The 21,685-nt window shown below is 47.4% G+C and overlaps 1 protein-coding gene across 1 annotated transcript; it reads right to left on the bottom strand.

Annotated features, from left to right (window-relative positions):
- Positions 1 to 6,648: 6,648 nt before the first annotated feature.
- ISX (intestine specific homeobox) lies at positions 6,649 to 20,330 on the bottom strand. Its single transcript, XM_052640597.1, is given in 5 exon segments — positions 6,649 to 6,750; positions 6,752 to 6,940; positions 8,248 to 8,364; positions 10,566 to 10,717; positions 20,138 to 20,330. Coding segments are annotated over 5 exon segments (753 nt in total).
- Positions 20,331 to 21,685: the final 1,355 nt, after the last annotated feature.

Here is a 21,685-nt window from a genome sequence, read left to right as displayed (position 1 = left end):
CTGGGATTTCTTTGGAAGGAATGATGCTGAGGCTGAAACTCCAGTACTTTGGCCACCTCATGGGAAGAGTTGTCTAATTGGAAAAGACTCTGATGCTGGGAGGAATTGGGGGCAGGAGGAAAAGGGGACGACAGAGGATGAGATGGCTGGATGGCATCACTGACTCGATGGACATGAATCTGAGTGAACTCCTGGAGTTGGTGATGGCCATGGAGGCCTGGTGTGCTGTGATTCATGGGGTCACAAAGAGTTGGACATGACTGAGTGACTGAACTGAACTTCATTATATATGACAGTGACTTTCATCAAGCCTTCACCAACACTTTGAAATATTTGCCAGCCTGAAAGGTAAAAAAAAATGTATTTTATTACTGTTTTACTTACATTTTAAAATGAAGAATGAGGTTGAGACTATTTTCATATGTTTAGTATCTATTTGTATGTTTTTTACTGTGAATCTTTTATTTCTGCTCTTTGCCCATTCCCTATGGTTTGCTGGCTTTTGAAAAATTGAACCAAAAAAGGTCAATGAACATCAAAGAAATGTTACTGTATTTCTGGGCTTCCCAGTTAGCGCTAATGGTAAATAACCCACTTGCCAGTGCAGGAGACTTAAGAGACAGGTGTTCGATCCCTGGGTTGGGAATATCCCCTGAAGGAGGGCATGGCAACTCACTCCAGTATTCTTGCCTGGAAAACCCCATGGACAGAGGAGGCTGGTGGGTCACCAAAAGTTGGATACGATTGACGTTAGCATGCACAGTATTTCTAAACAGTTTTTATATGTGAACTTTTAAGCTTGAGTTTTAGAGGAGTTTGTTTTTTCTTTAAAGTTTTTTTTTTTTGGTGTGGATTAATTTTAAAGTCTTTGTTGAATTTGTTACAATGTTGTTTCTGTTTTATGTTTTGGCTTTTTGGCCAGGAAGCATGTGGGATCTTAGCTCCTCAGTCAGGGATCAAGTCTGCACCCCTTGCATTGGAAGGCAAAGCCCAAACCCGTGGACTGCCAGGGAAGTCCTTAGAGGAGTTTGAAAGGCAATAAATAATCATTTCCTAACTTCACAGTGTTTTACAAGTACAAAAACTTGCTATATGATCTAACATAATCTCACAGCTAACTTTTGAAGCAGGTCCTGATATGCTCAGACAGATTAAGCAACTTCAGGTCAGGAAAAACTGTGAAAGACTGAAATGGGCATTAGAAGGTTGCTCTGTCTAGCACACTCTTAGAATTTCAGCCCATTCCATCGTTTGTGAGCTATTTTTCCACTCATTAAATTGATAAAAAGTTAGTACTAATACAAATAACTCTTGTCCACAGAAATGCAAATGAATTGTGTCCTGTTGAGATGCTATTGATTACTTCCATATGACCATTGAACCTTTTTGTCTCTATTTGTAATTCATTTCAGCATTCCTGATTGCCTCTGCTCCATGTCTGTTCTTTGAGTTCTGCTTTGAACTGCTCTGATGTGTTACTTGTTCCCCATTAATTAGTGAGTTAGATAAAACTTTAGTACTTGTTCATTTTATATTTATACGATCTTACTGAAACAGGCTGTCTAGTCAACACTATGGTTTTCCCAGTAATCATGTATGGATGTGAGAGTTGGACTATAAAGAAAGCTGAGCACTGAAGAATTGATGCTTTTGAACTGTGGTGTTGGAGAAGACTCTTGAGAGTCCCTTGGACAGCAAGGAGATCCAACCAGTCCATCCTAAAGGAAATCAGTCCTGAATGTTCATTGTACAGACTGGTGAAGCTGAAACTCCAATACTTTGGCCACCTGATGCGAACAGCTGACTCATTTGAAAATACCCTGATGTGGGGAAAGATTGAAGGAGGGAGGAGAAGGGGATGACAGAGGATGAGATGGTTGGATGGTATCACCAATTCAATGGGTATGAGTTTGAGTAAACTCTGGGAGTTGGTGATGGACAGGAAGCCTGGTGTGCTGCAGTCCATGGGTTCCCAAAGAGTCGGACATGACTGAGTGAACTGAACTGAACTGAACTGAACTGAAACAGGAGGGAAGGGGAGCAGAGCAGAACCTTAAAAGAATGACGTAGCCCTTGAAGATATGAGACAGAACTGGTTAGAACTAACTAGGTCCAAGGTAGTTGAAGATTCGACTTCCAGTAGAGCTTGAGACTCATTATATGCTCATTGTGGTGGCTCAGACAATAAAGAATCTGCCTGCAGTGAGGGAGACCAGTGTTCAGTCTCTGGGTTGGGAGGATTCCCTGGAGAAGGGAATGGTGACCCACCCCAGTATTCTTGCCTAGAGAATTCCATAGACAGAGGAGCCTGGTGGGACTACAGTTCATGGGATTGTAAAAAGTCGGGCATTACTAAACGGCTAACACTTTTCTCCAAAATAGTTGGAATAATCCTCCCACTCAGCCTATGAAATGACCCAGCCCATTAAGCTGTGCGTGCTCGGTCACTTCAGTCATGTCAGACTCTTTGTGATCCTGTGGACTGTAGCCCGCCAAGATCCTTTGTTCATGGGGTTCTCCAGGCAAGAATACTCTAGTGGTTTGCTGTCAGGTGAGTATAATCTCCTCGGTTCTGTCTCGTCTAAACAAAAATTTGAAGGGATGGATATTAAAGCCCTCGGTGCATCACAGCTCTTGGACAGACCATGTTATAGCTCTCGGTTCTCGAACAGACCATATTATAGCTCTTACATCAGTGTTACAGCTGCGTGTTACAGCTCAGTTTTATTTAGAAAATAGCAGGAAAATACATCCTTGAGGCGTGAGGGCATGCTGACCCAAAGATGCTAAGAGAAGAAAGAGCCCCAGCCCTCTGGCTCCTCGTTTTATATGTTTTTTCCTCCCCGTGGGCTTACCCTATGTAAATTGGGCTAGCTAGGAGAGCTGTTTGTTCTACGTGAGGTCCTCACTCTGGTCCTCAGACCTTCCTCTGACCTTCCTTTGCTCTATTTTTTTGGGCTTTTCCTTTCCTTTTAGCCACCACCATTTTGGACTCCTGTTTCCTATACTAACTACCTAACAGTTGCCATGCCACCCTCCAGGGGATCTTCGTGACCCAGGAAACTAACCAGCATCTCTTATGTCTCCTGCACTGGCAGGCAGTTTACCACTACCGCCACCTGGGAAGCCCCCTCATTAAGACTAACCACCCCATATTTTGGGGCCTCTTGCCTTCTTAGGTGACCCACACTTCTCCCAGGGCCAGTCTCACCTTTTGAGATGGATTGCATTCTGTCTGTGGAGTGTGTGTCTGTCTAAGTAAATCCACTTCTTACCTATCACTTTGCCTCTCACTGCATTCTTTCTGTGCTGAGACATAAAGAACTTGAGATTCAATAAGTCCTGAGACCAGGTATGTGCTTTCAATTAAAAGAGAATGAGTTCAAGTCTCAATCTGAAATATGCGGTTTCAGTACCTTTCAAAAAATGACCCTTTCGCTTCTCTCATGCCTCTAGTCCACACAGCTAGAATAGGATCCTATTGGATCCTGACTCAGATATATCTAACAGGAAACCTTTATTATTATTGTTGTTAGCTGAAACCTCTTTGAAAAGCTGATGAAAACAATGAATGTTTTGCCTGGGAAAAATAAACACACACACACACACACACACACACACAATCTTGCTTACTCTTTTCGGAGTTCCCTGACTTCCTGCAAGCTGGGTTAAGAACTTCTGGGATAGAGTCTGGGATGAACATAGCTGCTCCAGATCAGAAGTTGAAGGAGGTAGAAGGGAGAGTTGGTAAAGTGACTTTTTTCTTAATACCTGGGCTTACCATCTACCACAATGCATTATCTTATTTGGACTTCCCTGGTGACTAAGTGGTAAAGAATACCCTGACACTGCAGGAGAAGCAAGAGACAGGGGTTTGATTCCTTTGTTGGAAAGATCCCCTGGAGTAGGAAATGGCAACTGACTCCAGGATTCTTGCCTGGAGAGTCCTATGGACAGAGGAGCCTAGCAGGCTACAGTCTGTGGGGTTGCAAAGAGTTGGATACAGCTGAGTATGCATACTCTCCTCTTTCACTTTCATCAACAGGCTCTTTAGTTCTTCTTCACTTACTGCCATAAAGGTGGTGTCATCTGCATATCTGAGGTTATTGATATTTCTCCCGGCAATCTTGATTCCAGCTTGTGCTTCTTCCAGCCCAGGGCTTCTCATGACGTACTATGCATATAAGTTAAATAAGCAGGGTGACATGGGAAATAGATGGGGAAACAGTGGCAATAGTGTCAGACTTTATTTTGGGGGGCTCCAAAATGACTGCTGATGGTGATTGCAGCCATGAAATTAAAAGACGCTTACTCCTTGGAAGGAAAGTTATGACCAACCTAGATAGCATATTCAAAAGCAGAGATGTTACTTTGCCAACAAAGGTCCGTCCATTCAAGGCAATGGTTTTTCCAGTGGTCATGTGTGGATGTGAGAGTTGGACTGTGAAGAAAGCTGAGTGCCGAAGAATTGATGCTTTGGAACTGTGGTGTTGGAGAAGACTCTTGAGAATCCCACGGACTGCAAGGAGATCCAACTAGTCCATCCTAAAGGAGATCAGTCCTGGGTGTTCATTGGAAGGACTGATGCTAAATCTGAAACTCCAATATTTTGGCCATCTTATGCGAAGAGTTGACTCATTGGAAAGGAGTGATGCTGGGAGGGATTGGGGGCAGGAGGAGAAGGGGACGACAGAGGATGAGATGGCTGGATGGCATCACTGACTGGATGGACATGAGTTTGAGTAGACTCTATGAGTTGATGATGGACAGGGAGGCCTGGCATGCTGCGATTCATGGGGTTACAAACAGTTGGACACGACTGAGCAACTGAACTGAACTGAACTGGAGTCTGCACATGCACATGCTTATTAACTCACATAATAGAGAAACTGTCAGACACAAGAAACTCACTCTCCAAGGAACAGATGCACAGAGGGAATGTGTTTCTCTCTCTCTCTCTTTTTTCATTTGGTTGCACCGGGTCTTAGTTGCGGCATGCAGGATTTTTGATCTTCATTGGTAGCATGAGGGATCTTTAGCTGTGGCATGTGAAATCTAGTTCCTGACTAGGGATTGAACCCAATCCCCCCACATTGGGAGCTTGGAGTCTTAGCCACTGGACCACCAGGGAAGTCCTGGTAATGTGTCTCTTGCCCAAGTTTTCACAGCTGGTAAGAGTGCTAAAGTGATTCATTTGCCCCATAGATATAAGGTAAAGGGAAGAAAATAGTTCTTGGGGCAGGGGGAGGAAAGGAATACCTAGAGTGGAAGAGGTGGACCCCCAAAACCAACGTTCACATCTGTACTGAAGCTGAGGCATTCTGGTCACCTGAACCCCTTATGCTTGGAGGGCGGATGTGTGACTAGCAAAGGGGATGGAGCCTGGGAAGGTTATTTTTGTGTGTCAACATGACTGGCCCACAGGGTAACTGTATATTCAGCTTCACATCATTCTGAGTATATCTGGGTATTTCTGGATGAGATGAACATTGTGATCAGTAGACTGAGTAAAGCAGATGGCCCTCCCCCACGTGGGTGGACCTCAACCAGTCCATTGAGGGCTGCATAGAACAAAACTGTGGGGGAAGGAAGAATTTGCTCTCTCTGCCTAATTGTCTGTGAGCTGGAATGTGGAGCTTCTGCCTTCAGTCTCACACTGAAGCTGATATCCTCTTTTCTCCTGGGTCTCCATTTTCAGTTGGACAACTGCTGCTCATGGGACTTTTCAGCTTCCATAACTGTGAAAGTCAATTCCTTATATTAAAAAAAAAAATCAATTTCTCTTTTTCCTTCTCTCCCTCTTTCTTAGGCTTTTCAGCATAGAGTGAGGCTGGCTTTCTAAATGGGTCCCTTGCAAGGTCCTGGGAAGATGAACTGTGACAAGAGCTTACTATCTTTCCCTTCATCCAAACCAGAAATGACAACATCCCTCCACAGCCCAGCAGAATAACCAAAGACACTAAATTCTGTTTAAAGTTTTAAAGAAATGTTTCTATATTTCTATTCCTCTTTAGAACATTCATATCAATGCCAAACAGAATGTGTTAGCCATGGGCTTCTTGCAAGTTCATTGAGCGAATGTTCTGCCTGCAGGGGAAGGTCAGCATTACCCTTTTGGTCATCCTGGACTGAGCTCCAGTGGGTAGAGCCTCAGTTGTTCATGCCAATATCCAGTTCCATTTATGAAGCACTCAGTAGGTGCTTAATAAGTGTCTTATGAGTGAATGAACAAACAACCTCTCCTTGGCCTTCTCTGTGCTTCTGTTCTTATCATGGTTCACCTCACCAAGGAGAGGGCCAGAAGGGTGCTCAGGAGTCATCTTGTGCAACTGCCTGTGCTACAGATGAAGTCCAGAGGGGCGAGCGACTGACTGGAGGTCACACAACCACATAGAGGAAGCACAGGTGCAAGTGGTCAACCTCCTCCTTCCAGCGCTTATCCTGAGACCTCACATAACGTCTGTTGTCTGAAGCAGGAGGGCCACATTGGTCAAGAGAGAGGAGAGCTTCCTTTACTGGTCACCTGGCTGCTGAATCTGAAGCAACCTGCCAAAGGACACGCTCAGGGTGGCTTCCTGAACTGTGGGTCATCTCTGAATCATGAGATTGATTCCCCCAGAGACCTGGTTACTTTCCCGCCACCTGTTTTCACCTGGAGAGGAGAGAGGCTCCACTCAGAAGAGGATGTCCAGTCTCTGTTATGGAGGTGGTACAGATGATGCCTCCTCTGGGGTGCGGAGGTGGGAACAAAGCAGAGTGTAGGGATGCAGGTATGCTGGATGATGAGAGGGCCTGGCAGAGGCTGTGTCTCCCATGGGTGGCATGGGAGGAGGGCGATCTGGGTGGGGAGCCAGGCAGAGGTCAGTTGACCTTGAGCTGGTGGACAGCACCTGGTGAGAGGAAGCAGCCTGGGCTGTGCAGGGAGTGGCAGCATGGGGCCCTGTCAGAAGGAAAGGCCAGGAGAGAGGTCAGCCTTGAGTTTTACTCCACACTGTCCCTCCACTTCCCAACATTTCCCGGTGACTCTCTGGCAGCTCGGGGTGGATAGGAAGACCAACCTGGGAAGAAGTGCTTGCCCAAGGGGGCCAGGAAATCTGGTCCTCATTCCAGCATTTACAGCAACTGTTTGTCTCGGAAAAGTCACTTTGCTTCTCAGAGTCCAGTTTCTGCATCAGCAAAAATGGATAAATTAAAAATCCTGCCTCATAAAGTCATTGTGGGTTTGTACAAATTGTTAACCACGGGACTGTCTATTTTGTGCACTGCTGCCTCGCCTCTGTTTAGCATCTGGTTCAGTTTAGTTCAGTCGTTCAATCGTGTCCGATTCTTTGTGACCCCATGGACTGCAGCGCACTAGGCCTCCCTGTCCATCACCAACCCCCAGAGTGTACTCAAACTTATGTCCATTGAGTTGGTGATGCCATCCAACCACCTCATCCTCTGTTGTCCCCTTCTCCTCCCACCTTCAATCTTTCCCCACATCAGGGTCTTTTCAAATGAGTCAGTTCCTCACATCAGGTGGCCAAAATATTGGAGTTTCAACTTCAACATCAATCCTTCCAATGAATATTCAGGACTGGATCTGAATCCAGTACTAGCATCTGGTACACACTCCAAATCTGTTGACTCGATGAACGGTTTAATTTTAGTGACCACTTCCTGGGTGGCAGACATTCTTCAAAACTTGGTCATTTCATGCTCATCAAATCTATGACTGTCCTCTGAGGGGCACAGTGACTTTTCCAGGTCACATACTGCTTAGGTCAGAGCTGCAATTCGAATCTTGGCAGCCTGACTCAGGAGCCAATGGGCTCCATTCCCACACAACGCCCTTTACTCTGTGACTCTGCTCCATAGACTGGGACGTTTTACACAAGTAATACAAGTCAGTCTCTGGAAGAGGGAGAGGACTGTGATGGTCATTCAGTGGATGAGGACACAGGGACAGAGGCAGAGACTTCCAGCAGGTTTCCCAGGCATCCGTTCCCACGCTCTTTCTAAAAGAACTGTCAGTGTTTACAGGGGAGTTTGAGTGAGCTCCGGAGTTCGTGATGGACTGGGAAGCCTGGCGTACCGCAGTCCATGGGGTCGCAAAGAGCTGGACTCTACTGTTGGACTCTACTGACTGAACTGAACTGAACTAAACTGAACAGTGAACAGAGCCCAAGAGGTGTTCCAATCTGGATGAGATGGTCCCAGACAGTGACCTCGCCCCCAGCCCCGCCCCCGGGTGCCTCAGCCACTCACGGCCACGTCCGGGTTTGTGGGCGGGGCCAAGCCGGCCTCCCTTGGCAGTTGCGAAGCCCCAAGGCTGTTTGTCTTCTCCTGCTTCCGCCATTTGGCTCGCTGATTCTGGAACCAGATCTGAGATGAAGGCGAGAGAGAATGGAGATAAGCAAAGGGCTTTTCTCCATCCAGTTCCTCTCCTTAAAATACGTGATGACGGCATCTTCCAGGGACCGTCCCTTTACAGTTTGGAAAGGTCAGCGGCAGCCACGATTTCTTTGGATCTGATCTGCCTTGGGAGAGGGGATCCGAGGTCACAACCTTCCATGCCTACAGGGGCTGGGGGGCTCATAGGAGGGAGCGTGAACCAGCAGGGTGCCCCGTAACTGGGAGTGGTTCACGGGGCGGGGGTGGGGGTGGGGGTGGGTGAACAGAGGCTGAAGGGGGCAGCGTCTCAGCCTCAGCCAATAGCCACCATGTGGAAATGTCAGGCCCGCGCTGCAGCTTCATCTAACTTCTAAGGCAGAAATCTTGATTTTTCTGTGAAAGCTCTGAGATTTAAAAACCATGCAGATCAGAGAAAACCCATCCGTGGGCTCTTGCCTGCTGGTGGGCCACCCGCTTGCAACCCCAGTGGGCCCTCTGGTATCCATAGGTTGACTATTGAGGGTTGCCTGTATTCATGGGCGCCCTGACTGTCTGCGACACATGGCCATTTGCCCTTGGTCATTCTGCTGAGACAGCTGCTGAATTCTGGGCTTTACACTAACGTAGATGCTACCCACCTAGTTGGTGACTGATTTCAAATGGGAAGTAAAAGAGAAGTCCAGACAGGGGTGGGCCTTGACCAGATGAAAAGTAGGCTTGGGTGATATGAAGGGTGGAATATTGATGTGGACCCTGGTGCAGATTTTGAATTTAATAAGTCCATGGTATATTTCAAGAAAGTATTGAAATATAATTGATTTACAATGTTGTGTTAGTTTCAGATGTACAGCAAAGTGATTCAGTTGTATGTATACATACAAATATATGTATTCCTTTTTAACATTCTCTTCCATTATAGCTTATTACAAGATGTTGAAAGGTGGAGAGGAGAAGGGATAAATTAGGAGATTGGGATTAACATATACACACTACTGTATATAAAATAGATAGCAAAGACCTACTGTATATCACAGGGAACTCTGCTCAGTACTCTGTAATAACCTTATATGGGATAAGAATCTGAAAAAGAATAAATCTATGTAATGTGTAACTAAATTACTTTGTTGTACACCTGAAACTAACACAACATTGTAAATCAAATATACTCCAATATACAATAAAAATTGTATTTTTCTGTTCTTCAAAGATTATTTTTTTATTCATTAAAAATTAAGTTATAAAAAAAGATGTTGAGTATAGTTCCCCCATCACATTTGTTAAAAAAATGAAGAGTGATTTAGAAAACTGTTTTAGAGAGAGTTAAAATATGTAACAATTGGTTTTGGATTTGCTAGAGCAATACTTGCAGAACTGGGGATGTGCAAAGAGAGTTGGACATAGAGTTGGTGAGGGGCTACTGTATATCTAACCACAGAGGAAGCCTAGACACTCAGGTTGGGGGAAGAAATGACAGATTACAGATCAGGTCTCTGACCATAGAGGGTCTTTGCCACTTCTCTGTTCTGCTGCCAAAGTGATACCCATGTGTTCCAAGTCAGAGGTTGGCAGAGTTAACCTGTTTTTGTATAGCCCTTGTGCTACGTATGGTTTACACATTTTTAAGTGGTTGGGAAAAAGACTCTAAATTTGGTGACATGAAAATGACACAAAATTCAAATTTTAGTGCTCATCAGTAAAGTTTGTTGGAACATGCTCATTTGTTTATATGTTGTAAACTATAGCTATTTTTGTGCTATAAGTGCAGAATTGAATAATTATGACCGTGACCACATGGCCTCGTAAAGCCTGGCATAATTAGCACCTTGTCCCTTACAGAAGAAGTCTGTTGAGCCCTAGTCTAGATTGTCAAGACCTATTTTGAGGCTGCGTGGTGAATAATGCTTTGGAACTACAGTCAAGTGGGGGAGAAGAAGGGAGTGGAAGCAGATGCCAATGGCCATCATCATAAGACCCCTTCCATGTCTATTCTCCAAGGAGAGAAAGCATCTATCTTATAACTATGGTGACTTCATTTCCTGGAAAATGATATTTGGACAGAATAACTGTATTCATGGGATAAAGCCAATGGAAAATTTCAGATGGGGCAGTCCCAGAGAGTGCAGGATGCCTGGGGTCTCACCAATGCCTCCAAGGGCATTGATGAAGGTGGTTGAGGCTGGGGATGGTTGTACCTGCACACGAGCTTCTGGTAGGTTGATCCTGGCTGCCAGCTGGTTGCGGACGTGGACGTCAGGATAGTGAGTGAAGTGGAAGATCTTTTCCAGCTCCTGCAGCTGCTCTGTGGTGAAGGTGGTTCGGATTCTCCGCTTACCCTTCTTCCCCTCTGGAGGGAGGAGGGTCCAAGCTAGGTTAGTGACCTTCGTCTCAGTGAAGCTTTTGTGCTGCCTTGTACCCATTAAACCAGTGTTGCCACTACTTGGCCTCTGGCTTCTTAGGCTTGGACTTTTACAATGTTCTCTCTCCTAGAAACCCTCCCCCTAGGTTGACTCCCTCTATCCATTCTGGACAGTGTGGCCAAGATGACCTTCTAGAAACTTCTTTGATTGTCCTTTCGGCTGCTCAGATGCCTTCAAGCAAATTTCCCTTATCTGTAACAAGGAATGGCAAACCACAGCCTGGGGGTCACATCTGGCCCACTGTCTGTTTTTAGAAATAAAGTTTTATTGACACACAGCCTGACACATAGGTTTATGTATTGTCTATGGCTGTTTTTGTGCTATAATGGCAGAGTTGTGTTGCTGAAACAGAGACTGCAAAATCTAAAATAATCACCACCTAGCCCTTAACAGAAAAACCTCAGCAGTCAGCCCCTGACAATGGGGGCTGTTCCCAGCCACCTGTCCAGTCTCAGGCCCACTCAGGGATGCTACATTATAGGTGGGACCTAGTGCAAAAGGAGAAAAAAAACTTTTTCCTTTTTCTTCCACAGTCTCTCTCTCAACCAGTCATGGTGGTCTTTCACTTGCTACTTAAGGCCCTTCTCCCTCAGGCGCAAGAATACTAACACGCACATGATGTGGGTGGCAGAGGTCACTGGATTGAGGGGGTATGGGGAAATAGGACTGAGAAGCATCCCATCCCAGGAAGCAAGGAGGTGGTGAAAGGGGCACTGAGCATGAGTTGAGGCCCCAGGACCCTGGTCCTTGCTTGGGCCATATTTTATTTACTCTCTGGGCCTCAGTCTCCCGATCTGTAGAATGGAGGAGAGGAGAGGGTTTGAATGATCAAATCACAAAGGCCAAATCCACCCTGGCACTCTGCAGTTCTCTTTCTCTTCAGGTGGAGGCTTGAAAGACCTGGCCTCAGCCTTGCCTGGGGGCCCAGCTGGCTGGGCAAAAGGTAGATGGATGAAGGAGAGATTTATGCTGAGGATAACACTTCTGGCTGAGTGACTCCTGCATTTCTAAGAATTGACAAGTGCCTTCTGTAGTCTGCCCTTCTTTTAAATCTCTGATTTTATTTTATCTGTTTTTTATTGGAGTATAATTGCTTTACAATGTTAAGTTAGTTTCTGTTGTACAACAAAGTGAATTAGCTATGTTGTTGTTCAGTTGCTATGATGTGTATGACTCATTGGGCCTGCGTGGACTGCAGCACATGAGGTTTCCCTGTCCTCAACTATCTCCAGGAGTTTGCTCAGATTCATGCCCATTGAGTTGGTGATGCTATCTAACCATCCCATTCTCTGCCACCCCCCTCTCCTTTTGCCTTCATTCTTTCCCAGCATCAGGGTCTTTTCCAGTGAGTCAGCTCTTCACATCAAGTGGCCAAATTATTGGAGAAACAGCTATATGTATACATATTTCCCCCTCCCTCTTAAACTTCTACCATCTCACCCCTCTAGGTCATCACAGCTCAGTGAGCTGAGCTCCCGGTGCTATACTGCAGGTTTCTACAAGCTATCTGTTCTATACTTGGTGGTGCGCTTGTGTCTGGGGTAGGAAATAGCAAACCAGTCCAGTATTCTTGCCTGCAAAGGACAGAGGAGCCTGGGGGGCTACAGTCTATGGGATCACAAGAGTTGGACACAACTTAGAGACTAAACCACCAGTGTACTTATGTTAGTACTATTCTCCCAATTCAGCCCACTCTCCCCACCCCACTGTGCTCATTTGTTCGTTCCCTACATCTGTGTCCCTATTCCTGCCCTGCAAATAGGTTCATCTGTGCCATTTTTCTAGATCCCACACACACACACACACACACACACACACACACTTTAATACATGAAATTTGTTTTTCTCTTTCTGACTTACTTCATTCTCTATGACAGACTCTAGGTCCAGCCACTCATCTCACCCCTCCCAACTACCCCTCATTGTTATTAGTCCATTTTTTTTTATTCCCTCAAAGTAATTTTACTCATTTTCCTGACTCTTGGAAGCTTCTTGGGGGTTGTGGACAGTGAGACTTCAAGCATAATTACCCCTTAGAGGAAGTTGTTGGATTGTGAACCAGCTGATATGATCTGATCTCTCACCTCTTCTATCTCCCTTTCCCTCCTCAAGTCCACTGTACTTTTTAATAAAAAAAGAGAGAGAGAGAGAGAGAGAGAGATTCTATGTTTAGAGCTGGTGGTGCATTTAAGGGGTAGAGCCAAACCCAACCAGAATTGGTGTGGACAGAAATGGAAGGTATGAATCCATTGCCAAGGCCTTACTGAATGTCTTTTGTGCTAGGCACAGAGGGCCTGTCTGCAGGAGTACGAAAATGAACAAACTGTGCTGACAGTATCTCATTCATTCATTCACCAGGTCACTGTTTTAGATAATTGTAATGACACAGTGCAGTTTTATAGAAAATTGCCAAAAAATTCACAGAATGGAAGATTTCAGGTTGGATGGGCAAACAGATGTTCAGGATAACATGGATCTGGGATTCTTCTAAGAATATAGAACTTTGGAATAGAGGATACCGAACCAAAAAGGTAAGGTGTAGAGCTGGAACACAGGAAAGTAAGCAACATGGAGAACAGAGGATAAGAAACAGATTGTAAATTATAACAACAAAAAAGGGCCTTCCTTAGTGTTCCAGTGACTAAGACTCTGTGCTCCCAACACAGGGGGCCGAGCTCGGCCCCTGGTCAGGGAACTAGATCCCACATGCTGCAACTAAGAAGTCAGGATGCTAAATAAATACATATTTAAAAAAGTTATTAAGAAATTAGCAAAATTAAGCCATTTCTTGCCTTTTCCCCAGAAGGAAACTTAGGCAAACAAGTGTCCATGACTAAGTATAGACTCCTTAATAAAATAATTATCTCAAGTTTCCATTTGTGTAACTAGGGAAGGAGCTAATAAGACAAATACAGCTTCCCCTTATTTCCCCGAGGAGCAGAAGGACATAACCTGGAGATAAGGTTATAAGAAAAGGATCTGAGCCCTCCTCGGCAAAATAATGTGATTGTTGACTTTGCAGAGAGGGGCTGCCAGTCAGTTATGAGTCAGTTGAAAAAATATTTATTCTCATTGACTTTGAACTAAACACTCTCAGGATATTATTATATTATTCTTGAGAGATGATGATCTCTCAGTCATGGTGACAGGGTGTATATGTGTGTGTCCAACAGATGTAGTGACTTCTCCTGTAAAGAAAGAGGGTTGTCTAAAATATACATAGTTGGCTAGATGGAGGCTGAGCCCCAGGTGGACCAGCCTGAAGGACTCAAGGGCCAAAGCCCTTCTCCCAAGACTGAGCATGGGTTCTTGGGGTGTCAGTAGTCAACACTGATTATCTCCATACAACCCTTCTTGGGATGTTATTTGAAGTTGCTGCTGCTGCTGCGAAGTCACTTCAGTCATGTCTGACTCTGTGCAACCCCGTAGACGGCAGCCCACCAGGCTCTTCCGTCCATGGGATTTTCCAGGCAAGAATACTGGAGTGGGTTGCCATTGGTAACCACTATCTGCCTATGGCTATTTAAATCAAATCAAACCAAATAAAAAATATAGTTCTTTAGCCACACTAGTTATAGGTCATAACCACATGTGGCTAGTGGCCACCATATTGGAGAGCATAGATAGAAAGCATTTCCATCATCAGAGAAAGTTCTATTGGATAGGGCTCCCTTATAGGTTTTCCCATTGGGTTCTGGAAAAAGTAATATTCTGGGCCTCACTTTAAGTGTCTCCTTGTGTTGCACTTTCCTCTAATTGCCACATATCTCTAGGAAAATGGGTATCCATCGGTCATAGAGCCGAATTTGATGGTGTTGGGAAAACTGGAATTGCAGGAAAAGTAAGAGAAAGGGAAGGCTGGCCCACACCCATCTCCTTGCTGGTGCCTGGGGAGAAGGATGACCAGTGGAGAGGATGTTGCCCTAGAGCTCCAGGCAGTGACTCAGAGCAGAGTGACCTGCTTGTGGTCCACAGGGAAGCGGGGACAGGGAAGAGCAGAAGCTGAGTGGTTGGCTCAGGAATGGTGAAGGTTGACACTTCAGTTTTCCCATCGAATGCTAGAGCTGCTTTAGGAAAGGAAGGAGGGGGTCCAGCAAGCCTGATGCTTGGGTTATAGACCATAGTAGGTGATAAGAGAGAGGAAGCTGGTGAGGGCAGGAAGAACAGCATAAACGAATTATGGAACACAGAAGAAGGCGGAACACAGGACACTGAACAAACGTAGTATTTTGGAACCAGAAGGAACCTCATTAAACAGGAAGGTGGAACACCCAGTTCATGGATGGAATGCCCATCACACAGGATGATTCTTAATTGTGGAAACGAGCTGGGAGTTTCCGGCCCTGGCTCAGAGAGGACAATGGGGGTGTGGAACCCCATCCAAAGACACTCAGGGGAGGGTGGGAAGAGGGGGGATGCAGGAGGCAGGGAACTGCCACCTCTCTCAAGTTGCTCCTCGCAGGTTATTAATTGCTTGAGCTGTGATCACACTTCACTGGGTCTTCAAAGAGACCAAGTCAGCAGAACTTAATTAAACCTGAGCCGTTTAGCACATTGATCATAAGAAATACACAATTTACACAGGTGATTAGGCCACCTAATTATAAACTGATGTTTCTCTGTGCTTGGCTCCCTTCCCTGATTGCTCCTTCTCTGCGGTCTGCTAATCGGCCTTGGCCACTCAGCTAGAGGCCCCAGGGGCTTTGCAGCTGGGCTAAGACTCCTGAAATGAGCCTTGTCCTTGTCATCCTAAAGCAGCGGTCGGAAGAAGATCCAGGCTCCCACACCCATGGAGGGGAGGACTGGGGAGAAAGCAGATGACGCTGTTAAAGGGGAGAGTGAAAAGCCTTGAGTGCCGAGCCAAGGAGCGTGCCTTGCATGCTGCGGGCACAGGCAATTGTGGAGGTCCAGGACCACTCTGAGGAGAAGAGGCTGGCATGTTCTGCCCTGGGAGGTGCCTCTCTGCAAGCCACCTGTCCTGTCTAGAAGGTGTTCTCAGCCTGCTGGAGGGCCGCAAAGGGAGCCTGCCCTTGTTCCTTTCCATTTTATACTTGTGACAAAGCAGGGGACCAGACCTGACACCAGCTAGTAACACTGGGGGAGATTCCCTGATGTGACCTGGAAAGAGCCACAGAACTTGTTTCTGTTCAATGAGAGAGTTCATGTTTAGTTGTCCTTCCTGCCAAGGACTGAGGAGGAGGAAGTCAGCTAACTCTTATCTCTGTGAAAATACACACAGAAGGCCAACCTAAATGCAAACCTGCAGAGTGCCCAGATTAGAGGTAGCCAAAGTCCTTGGTCTTGTAACAGGGAGAAGAGCCACTTGTAGCCAAAAAACTGATGACCAACTACTACGTTACAAGGCATATGTGTGTAATCACTCAGTCGTGTCCACGATCCTATGGTCTTTGGGACCCCATGGACTGTAGCCTGCCAGGCTCCTCTGTCCATGGGGATTCTCCAGGCAAGAACACTGGAGTGGGTTGCCATGCCCCCCTCCAGGGGTTGGGATCGAACCCAGGTCTCCCGCATTGCAGGTGGGTTCTTTACCATCTGAGCCACCAGGAAAGCCCTGCTACAAGGCATATCTGGGGAAGTAAACACTCTGTAGGAACACAGTAGGGATTTAAAAACTGAAAAAGGAAACTGTGAGAGTTCTACATATGGAGACCAAAAATCATCTATGAAGACTCATAAAAAGGCATCATCTGAGCATGAAACAGTGTGAGAGAAGAAGAGGAACAGCAAGAAGAAGATGGCCCGAGCCCTGAGTCAGGGCCCCCTCTCCCAGGGCCCAGAGCAGAGCAGAAGGTCCACTGTCTTTAGTCCTAGGCAGCGCGGGTGGGGAGGAGAGGATGAGGAAGGAGGGAAGGGGGAAAGAGAGAAGAAAGGGGAAGGGGACGAGGAAGGAGGGGGAATGAGGAAAATGAGGGGGACGAAGAAGTGAGGAAAGATGAAGTGGGTTGAATTGTCTTCCTCTCAAGAAGAAACGTCTCAGTTCTAACCCCTGGTACCTGTGAAGGTGACCTTATATGGAGATAAGGTCTTTGCAGGTGCGATTAGGCCAAGGATCTTGAGATGTGACTCTGCTGGATTTAGGGTAGATTCTATGTCCAATGACATGCGTCCTTGTGGGATAAAGGAGAGGGGGATTCCACATAGAGCCCGAGGTCAAGGCCAAGTGACGATGGAGTCAGAGTGTGGGATGGTGTGTCTACAGGCACGTCACTGTCGTGGATTGTTGCCGGCCACAGGGAGCTGGGACAGAGGCACTGAGCAGGCTTTCCCTTGGGGCTCTGGGAAGAATTAACCCTACCAACACCTTGGCTTTGGACTTCTGGTTCTGAAACTCTAAGATGATGAGTTTCTGTGGTTTTAGGCCATTCAGTTTGTGGTAATTGGCACAGCCGCTAAAGGAAGCTCATATAGAGGGAGAGGATGAGGGAAGGAAGAGGAAAAGGAGGATGAAGAAGAGGAAAGAGGAGCGAGGTTTTTTTTTTTTTTTAAATTTATTTTAACTGGAGGCTAATTACTTTACAATATTGTATTGGTTTTGCCATGCATTGACAGGAATCCACCAGGGGTGTACATGTGTTCCCCATCCTGAACCCCTCCTCCCACCTTCCTCCCCATGAGGGTTTTAAAGGGCAAAGTTTGGAGACATAAAAAGGCTTGAAAGACTGAAAGTTAGAGAGATGCTCCATGTGCCTGGAGGGTGAGGGGCAGGCAGGCCATGATGGGGGATGAATCTGGGGACCCACAGAGCTGGACTGTAAAGGACGTTGAACATCACGCCATTAGCTTTAGATAGGGGTTGATGAACTACAGCCTGGGGCCAGACCTGGCATTCTGCCTGTAACAGTAAATAAAATTTTATTGGAACATAAACATACCCATTCATTTACACCTTGTCTGCTTTTTAGCTATGACAGTTGTTGTGCAGTCGCTCGGTCATGTCCGGCTCTTTTGTGACCCCATGGACTGTAGCCTGCCAGGCTCCTCTGACCAAGGGATTCTCCAGGTAAGAATACTGGAGGGGGTTGCCATTTTCTTCTTCAGGGATCTTCCCTACCCAGGGATCAAGCTCACGTCTCTCATATCTCCTGTATTGGCAGGCAGGTTCTTTACCACTAGCACCACCTGGGAGGCCCTAAATAAATGCATATATATTAAAAGAAAACCTCGTATCATGACCATGAATGGGTAACTGGTATCATGCATCATAAATAGAAGGTTAGTGTAGAAATCATTACAGGACTATTGACATAAATAATCTTTGTCTTCCTCACCTTCAAAGTCATTTTGAAAATCTCCGGGGGACCCTCATGAGTCTCTTTAGAAACACTGAATTCCTGAGACTTCCCTGGCTGTCCAACGGTTAGGACTCTGCGCTTCCACTGCACAGGGCATGGGTTTGACCCCTGGTTGGGGAAGTAGGATCCTTAACGCTGTGTGGTGTGGCCAAAAAAGTAGAAATGCCGAATTCCAGCCTAGCAGGGAGATGGATGGATTTTAGCCACATTCAGAAATAATCTAGAGCGGATGATCTCAGGCAACCGGGGTTCAATTCTATTGTGACCTACTCGTGTGGTTTTTGCCGGTGATTTATCTTCTCTTGGTTTCATCAGCTCTAAGGTGGGGCTCACAACTGTGACAAATGGATGGAAACAATGGCTATCACATTGCATGAGAGCCCAGTCCAATCTTATGACTGCCATTTTCCCAAGCACTTACTCATGTCTCCTCTGGGTCTAGCTGACCTGGAACATACCAGCCGCTTCAGCGGAGGTTTAGCATGACTGGCCTCCTTTTCGTCAACAGCCAGCGTTGGGCTAGGGGAAGGGAAACTGCTCTGGGAAGGGAAATAAGATCTCTCTCTCTCTTCCTCTGCAACAGAGAGGACGGACATAGATTTTACGTAGCTGAAGCAAGAGACACTCAGGTCAGACCCTCAGCAGAATGGTTCCTGTGAACGCTCATTGCTCATTCAGTTCACTGGAAGATATTAATGAACTTCTGACAATTAAGCTGGGACCCTTTCCTATTGATAGAGTCAGCTACTAGGAAACCCACTAGCTCTCTGGGGACACATGACCCCCCACCCACCGCAGGCTCTTTCCCTTGGCTCACCACCAGTGAGCACCAACCCCCTCTTAGGAGACTCTACCTGGGGGAGGAAGTGGGGCTCCGTGTTTGGGAGGAGAAGGCATCATGGCTTCCCTGAGTTTCTTTCCCTTGGACTGCTGTTGTTTAGTCATTCAGTCACGTCTGACTCTTTGTGACCCCATGGACTGTAGTCCACCAGGCTCCTCTGCCCATGAGATTTCACAGGCAAGAATATTGGAGTGGGTTGCCATTTCCTTCTACAGGGGATCTCCCTGACCCAGGGATCAAACCAGCATCTCCTGCATCGGCAGGAGGATTCTTTACCACTGAGCTGCTGGGGAAGCCTTTCCTTGGATTAAAGCATTAGACAGGAGAGAGGACCAGGACACTCTTGCGGACACTCCAGGCTCATCGCCGGTCAGACTCCAGTGGACCCCCAAGACATCACCAGCTTCATTTTCTCCCTCACTCAGCTGTCTCACTGAAGATGAAGCTGAGGCCAGAATGGAATCGGGCTTGGCCGTGTGGCTCGGCAGGCCGGGGGAGAGCTAAGACTGACTGCGATTGCCTGAATCCTAGGAACATGTATGTTCCCTCCTCCGCCCCCTCCTCAAGCTAGCCCTCAAGGAGGGGCCCGGGATCTGGTCATTGTTATTTGGGGGTAAATCCTGGGGAGGGCACTGGCCTAGGGTGTGATCAGGGTGGGCAGATTTGGGGCAGAGCTTCAGCCACTAGAGGCCGTGCAGGCCGAACTCTGCTTACGAAGGGAAAGAACGTGACGGCCTAAGCTGGTGTTCGGGCGGCTGGGTCTCGGTCCTCTGCCCTGCGGCTGTGTGACCTGGGGCACCACCTGCCTCTTCTCTCTCACAGATGAGTTTTTCATCAGTTGAGTTTATGATAATTATACTTTTCTGCTGAAGTTAGAGACATGCACAGCCTCCAGGATGGTGCCGACGACAGAGTAAATAAATGGTCACCGGCATTCTCAGCTGCGGCCTGGTTACAGGAACAAGCCCCAGATCCCCGCATCCTGCAGTGAACTGGGCCTTGGTGACTAAATTAGAACAGCTCCATTTCTGGGCTAGGTAGAAAGGTATTTAAGGCTATTGGCCCAGTACCTGACATCTCTCTGAATTTTGGAGTCTTCTCTTCTGTTGATACAGAGCAGCTTTTTCTCTGCCTGAGCCCAGCTGGGGCTTGCAGACCCAGGAGTGGGTAAGAATTGGCAAGAAGACACTTACCTTTGAGCTGGTCCTGTGGGGGTCTCTCCGGCCCAAAATCTGCAGCTGTTGCCTGCCTGGTTCCCTGTCCACTTGTCCCTTCCGGCCTGACCACATCGCTCCTCTCAGCTGGCCTCTTTAAGATATCCTCAATGGAGAAGGACAGGCCCCGCTTCTTTGGGGCCTCATAGCACCCCGAACTCTTCCTCTCCATTCCCTGTGGAGATCAGAGCCTGCCTTGGTACCCTCCGTGGGCAGCTGTGAGGGGCAGAGGGGCCAATACCCGTGGAGGGAGGGGTCCTTGCTTTCCTGAAACTCCTGGAATCAAGAGGGTGAGCAGAGGTGAACAGAGATTCTCACGTTGGATTATCCAGCACGGTTATGTCTCCATGGGGACTTCTGTGGGTCACCTCAAAACACCTTGGGATCAAGGATGCAGGTCCCGTCAGGAAAGCTGGAAGGGGCTGTACCTGTGCCCATGGGCTTAGAGCCCTCGTTGACTCAACATCAAGGGAATCGCCATTGCTAAACTGAATTCAGTCCTACTGTGACGGGTCTTCTCCGGGGTGATCACTTTCGCAGTCCCCAGCCTAGGCTAGAGACCCTGAAGTCATGGCCTGTGGGGAACAGGGCAAAAGAGCTGGAAGAGGGAGGCTGCCCCCAGAGGAGATCTGGAGGCAAAGTGTCCACCTTTACGCTTTCTCTGTCGTGCGGCTCTTTCCTGCTGGCTCCGGTCAGACCTCTGGGAGGCTGGAGTGCCACCGGCGAGCCCCAGGTGGCCAATCCAGCCCTGGGCCACACTGCAGCTTGAGGGGTGCTCCCAGAAATCCTCCTAGGTTCCTCCGGCTTCTGCTGCTCTCAGATTCCAGAACAGGCCTTCCTCCCAGAGCACCTGCAGGTGGAGGCTTCCAAAGAGGGTCGCAGGGTCATTGCCAGGCTGGCTCTCTGTGCCGGGGCTGGGCTGAAAGCTGGTGTCTGAACCTCCCCTGGTGTCTCTGGTCCAGCCAACACTTTCTTCTGCTCTCTCCCCGACTTCACTGCACAAGCCTCTTGGTAGGCTCCTTCCCAGCTCCTTTTCCTTTCTTTGGGGGTCCTTTCTGTCCCCTTCTTGTTTGCACACCTCTTACCTGCCTCCTGGGTCCTCGCTGAGGGGACCCGTTCCCTCTGTCTAGTAAACTGTCGACTGCAAACTGATAGGATCAACCCGTTCTTGCCAGGAGTTCTGTTCCCAATTACTGTGTAACCAGGGAGGAGGGGGCAGTAAAACGGCTGATAAGAGAAGAAACTTTCCACCCTCCTTGTGGCGGGAGTTGGGGAAGAGGGGTAGGAGGGGAGGGAAACTCAAGGATGGGGCTTGGGGGTCCCAGAGAGGTGTGGTGTTGGGGAGCTGGCCAGGCCAGAGCAGGACACGGGAAGGTGGGAACAGTGAGGCCAGGAAGCGTCCTCAGGCCCCATAAAATGTGTTTGCTCAGCTGAGAGAATTTATGGGTCATATGTGGGCTGGAGGCTGGGCCAGGGTGCGGGCTGCTGGGTATTGGCTGCGGGCAGTCCATTTCAGATGTGCTTTCC

Source organism: Budorcas taxicolor, chromosome 5, assembly GCF_023091745.1.
Source record: "Budorcas taxicolor isolate Tak-1 chromosome 5, Takin1.1, whole genome shotgun sequence".
In the NCBI taxonomy this organism is placed as follows: domain Eukaryota; kingdom Metazoa; phylum Chordata; class Mammalia; order Artiodactyla; family Bovidae; genus Budorcas; species Budorcas taxicolor.
The sequence above is the reverse complement of the archived record's forward strand: the minus strand, read 5'-3'. Positions and strand labels throughout refer to the sequence as shown.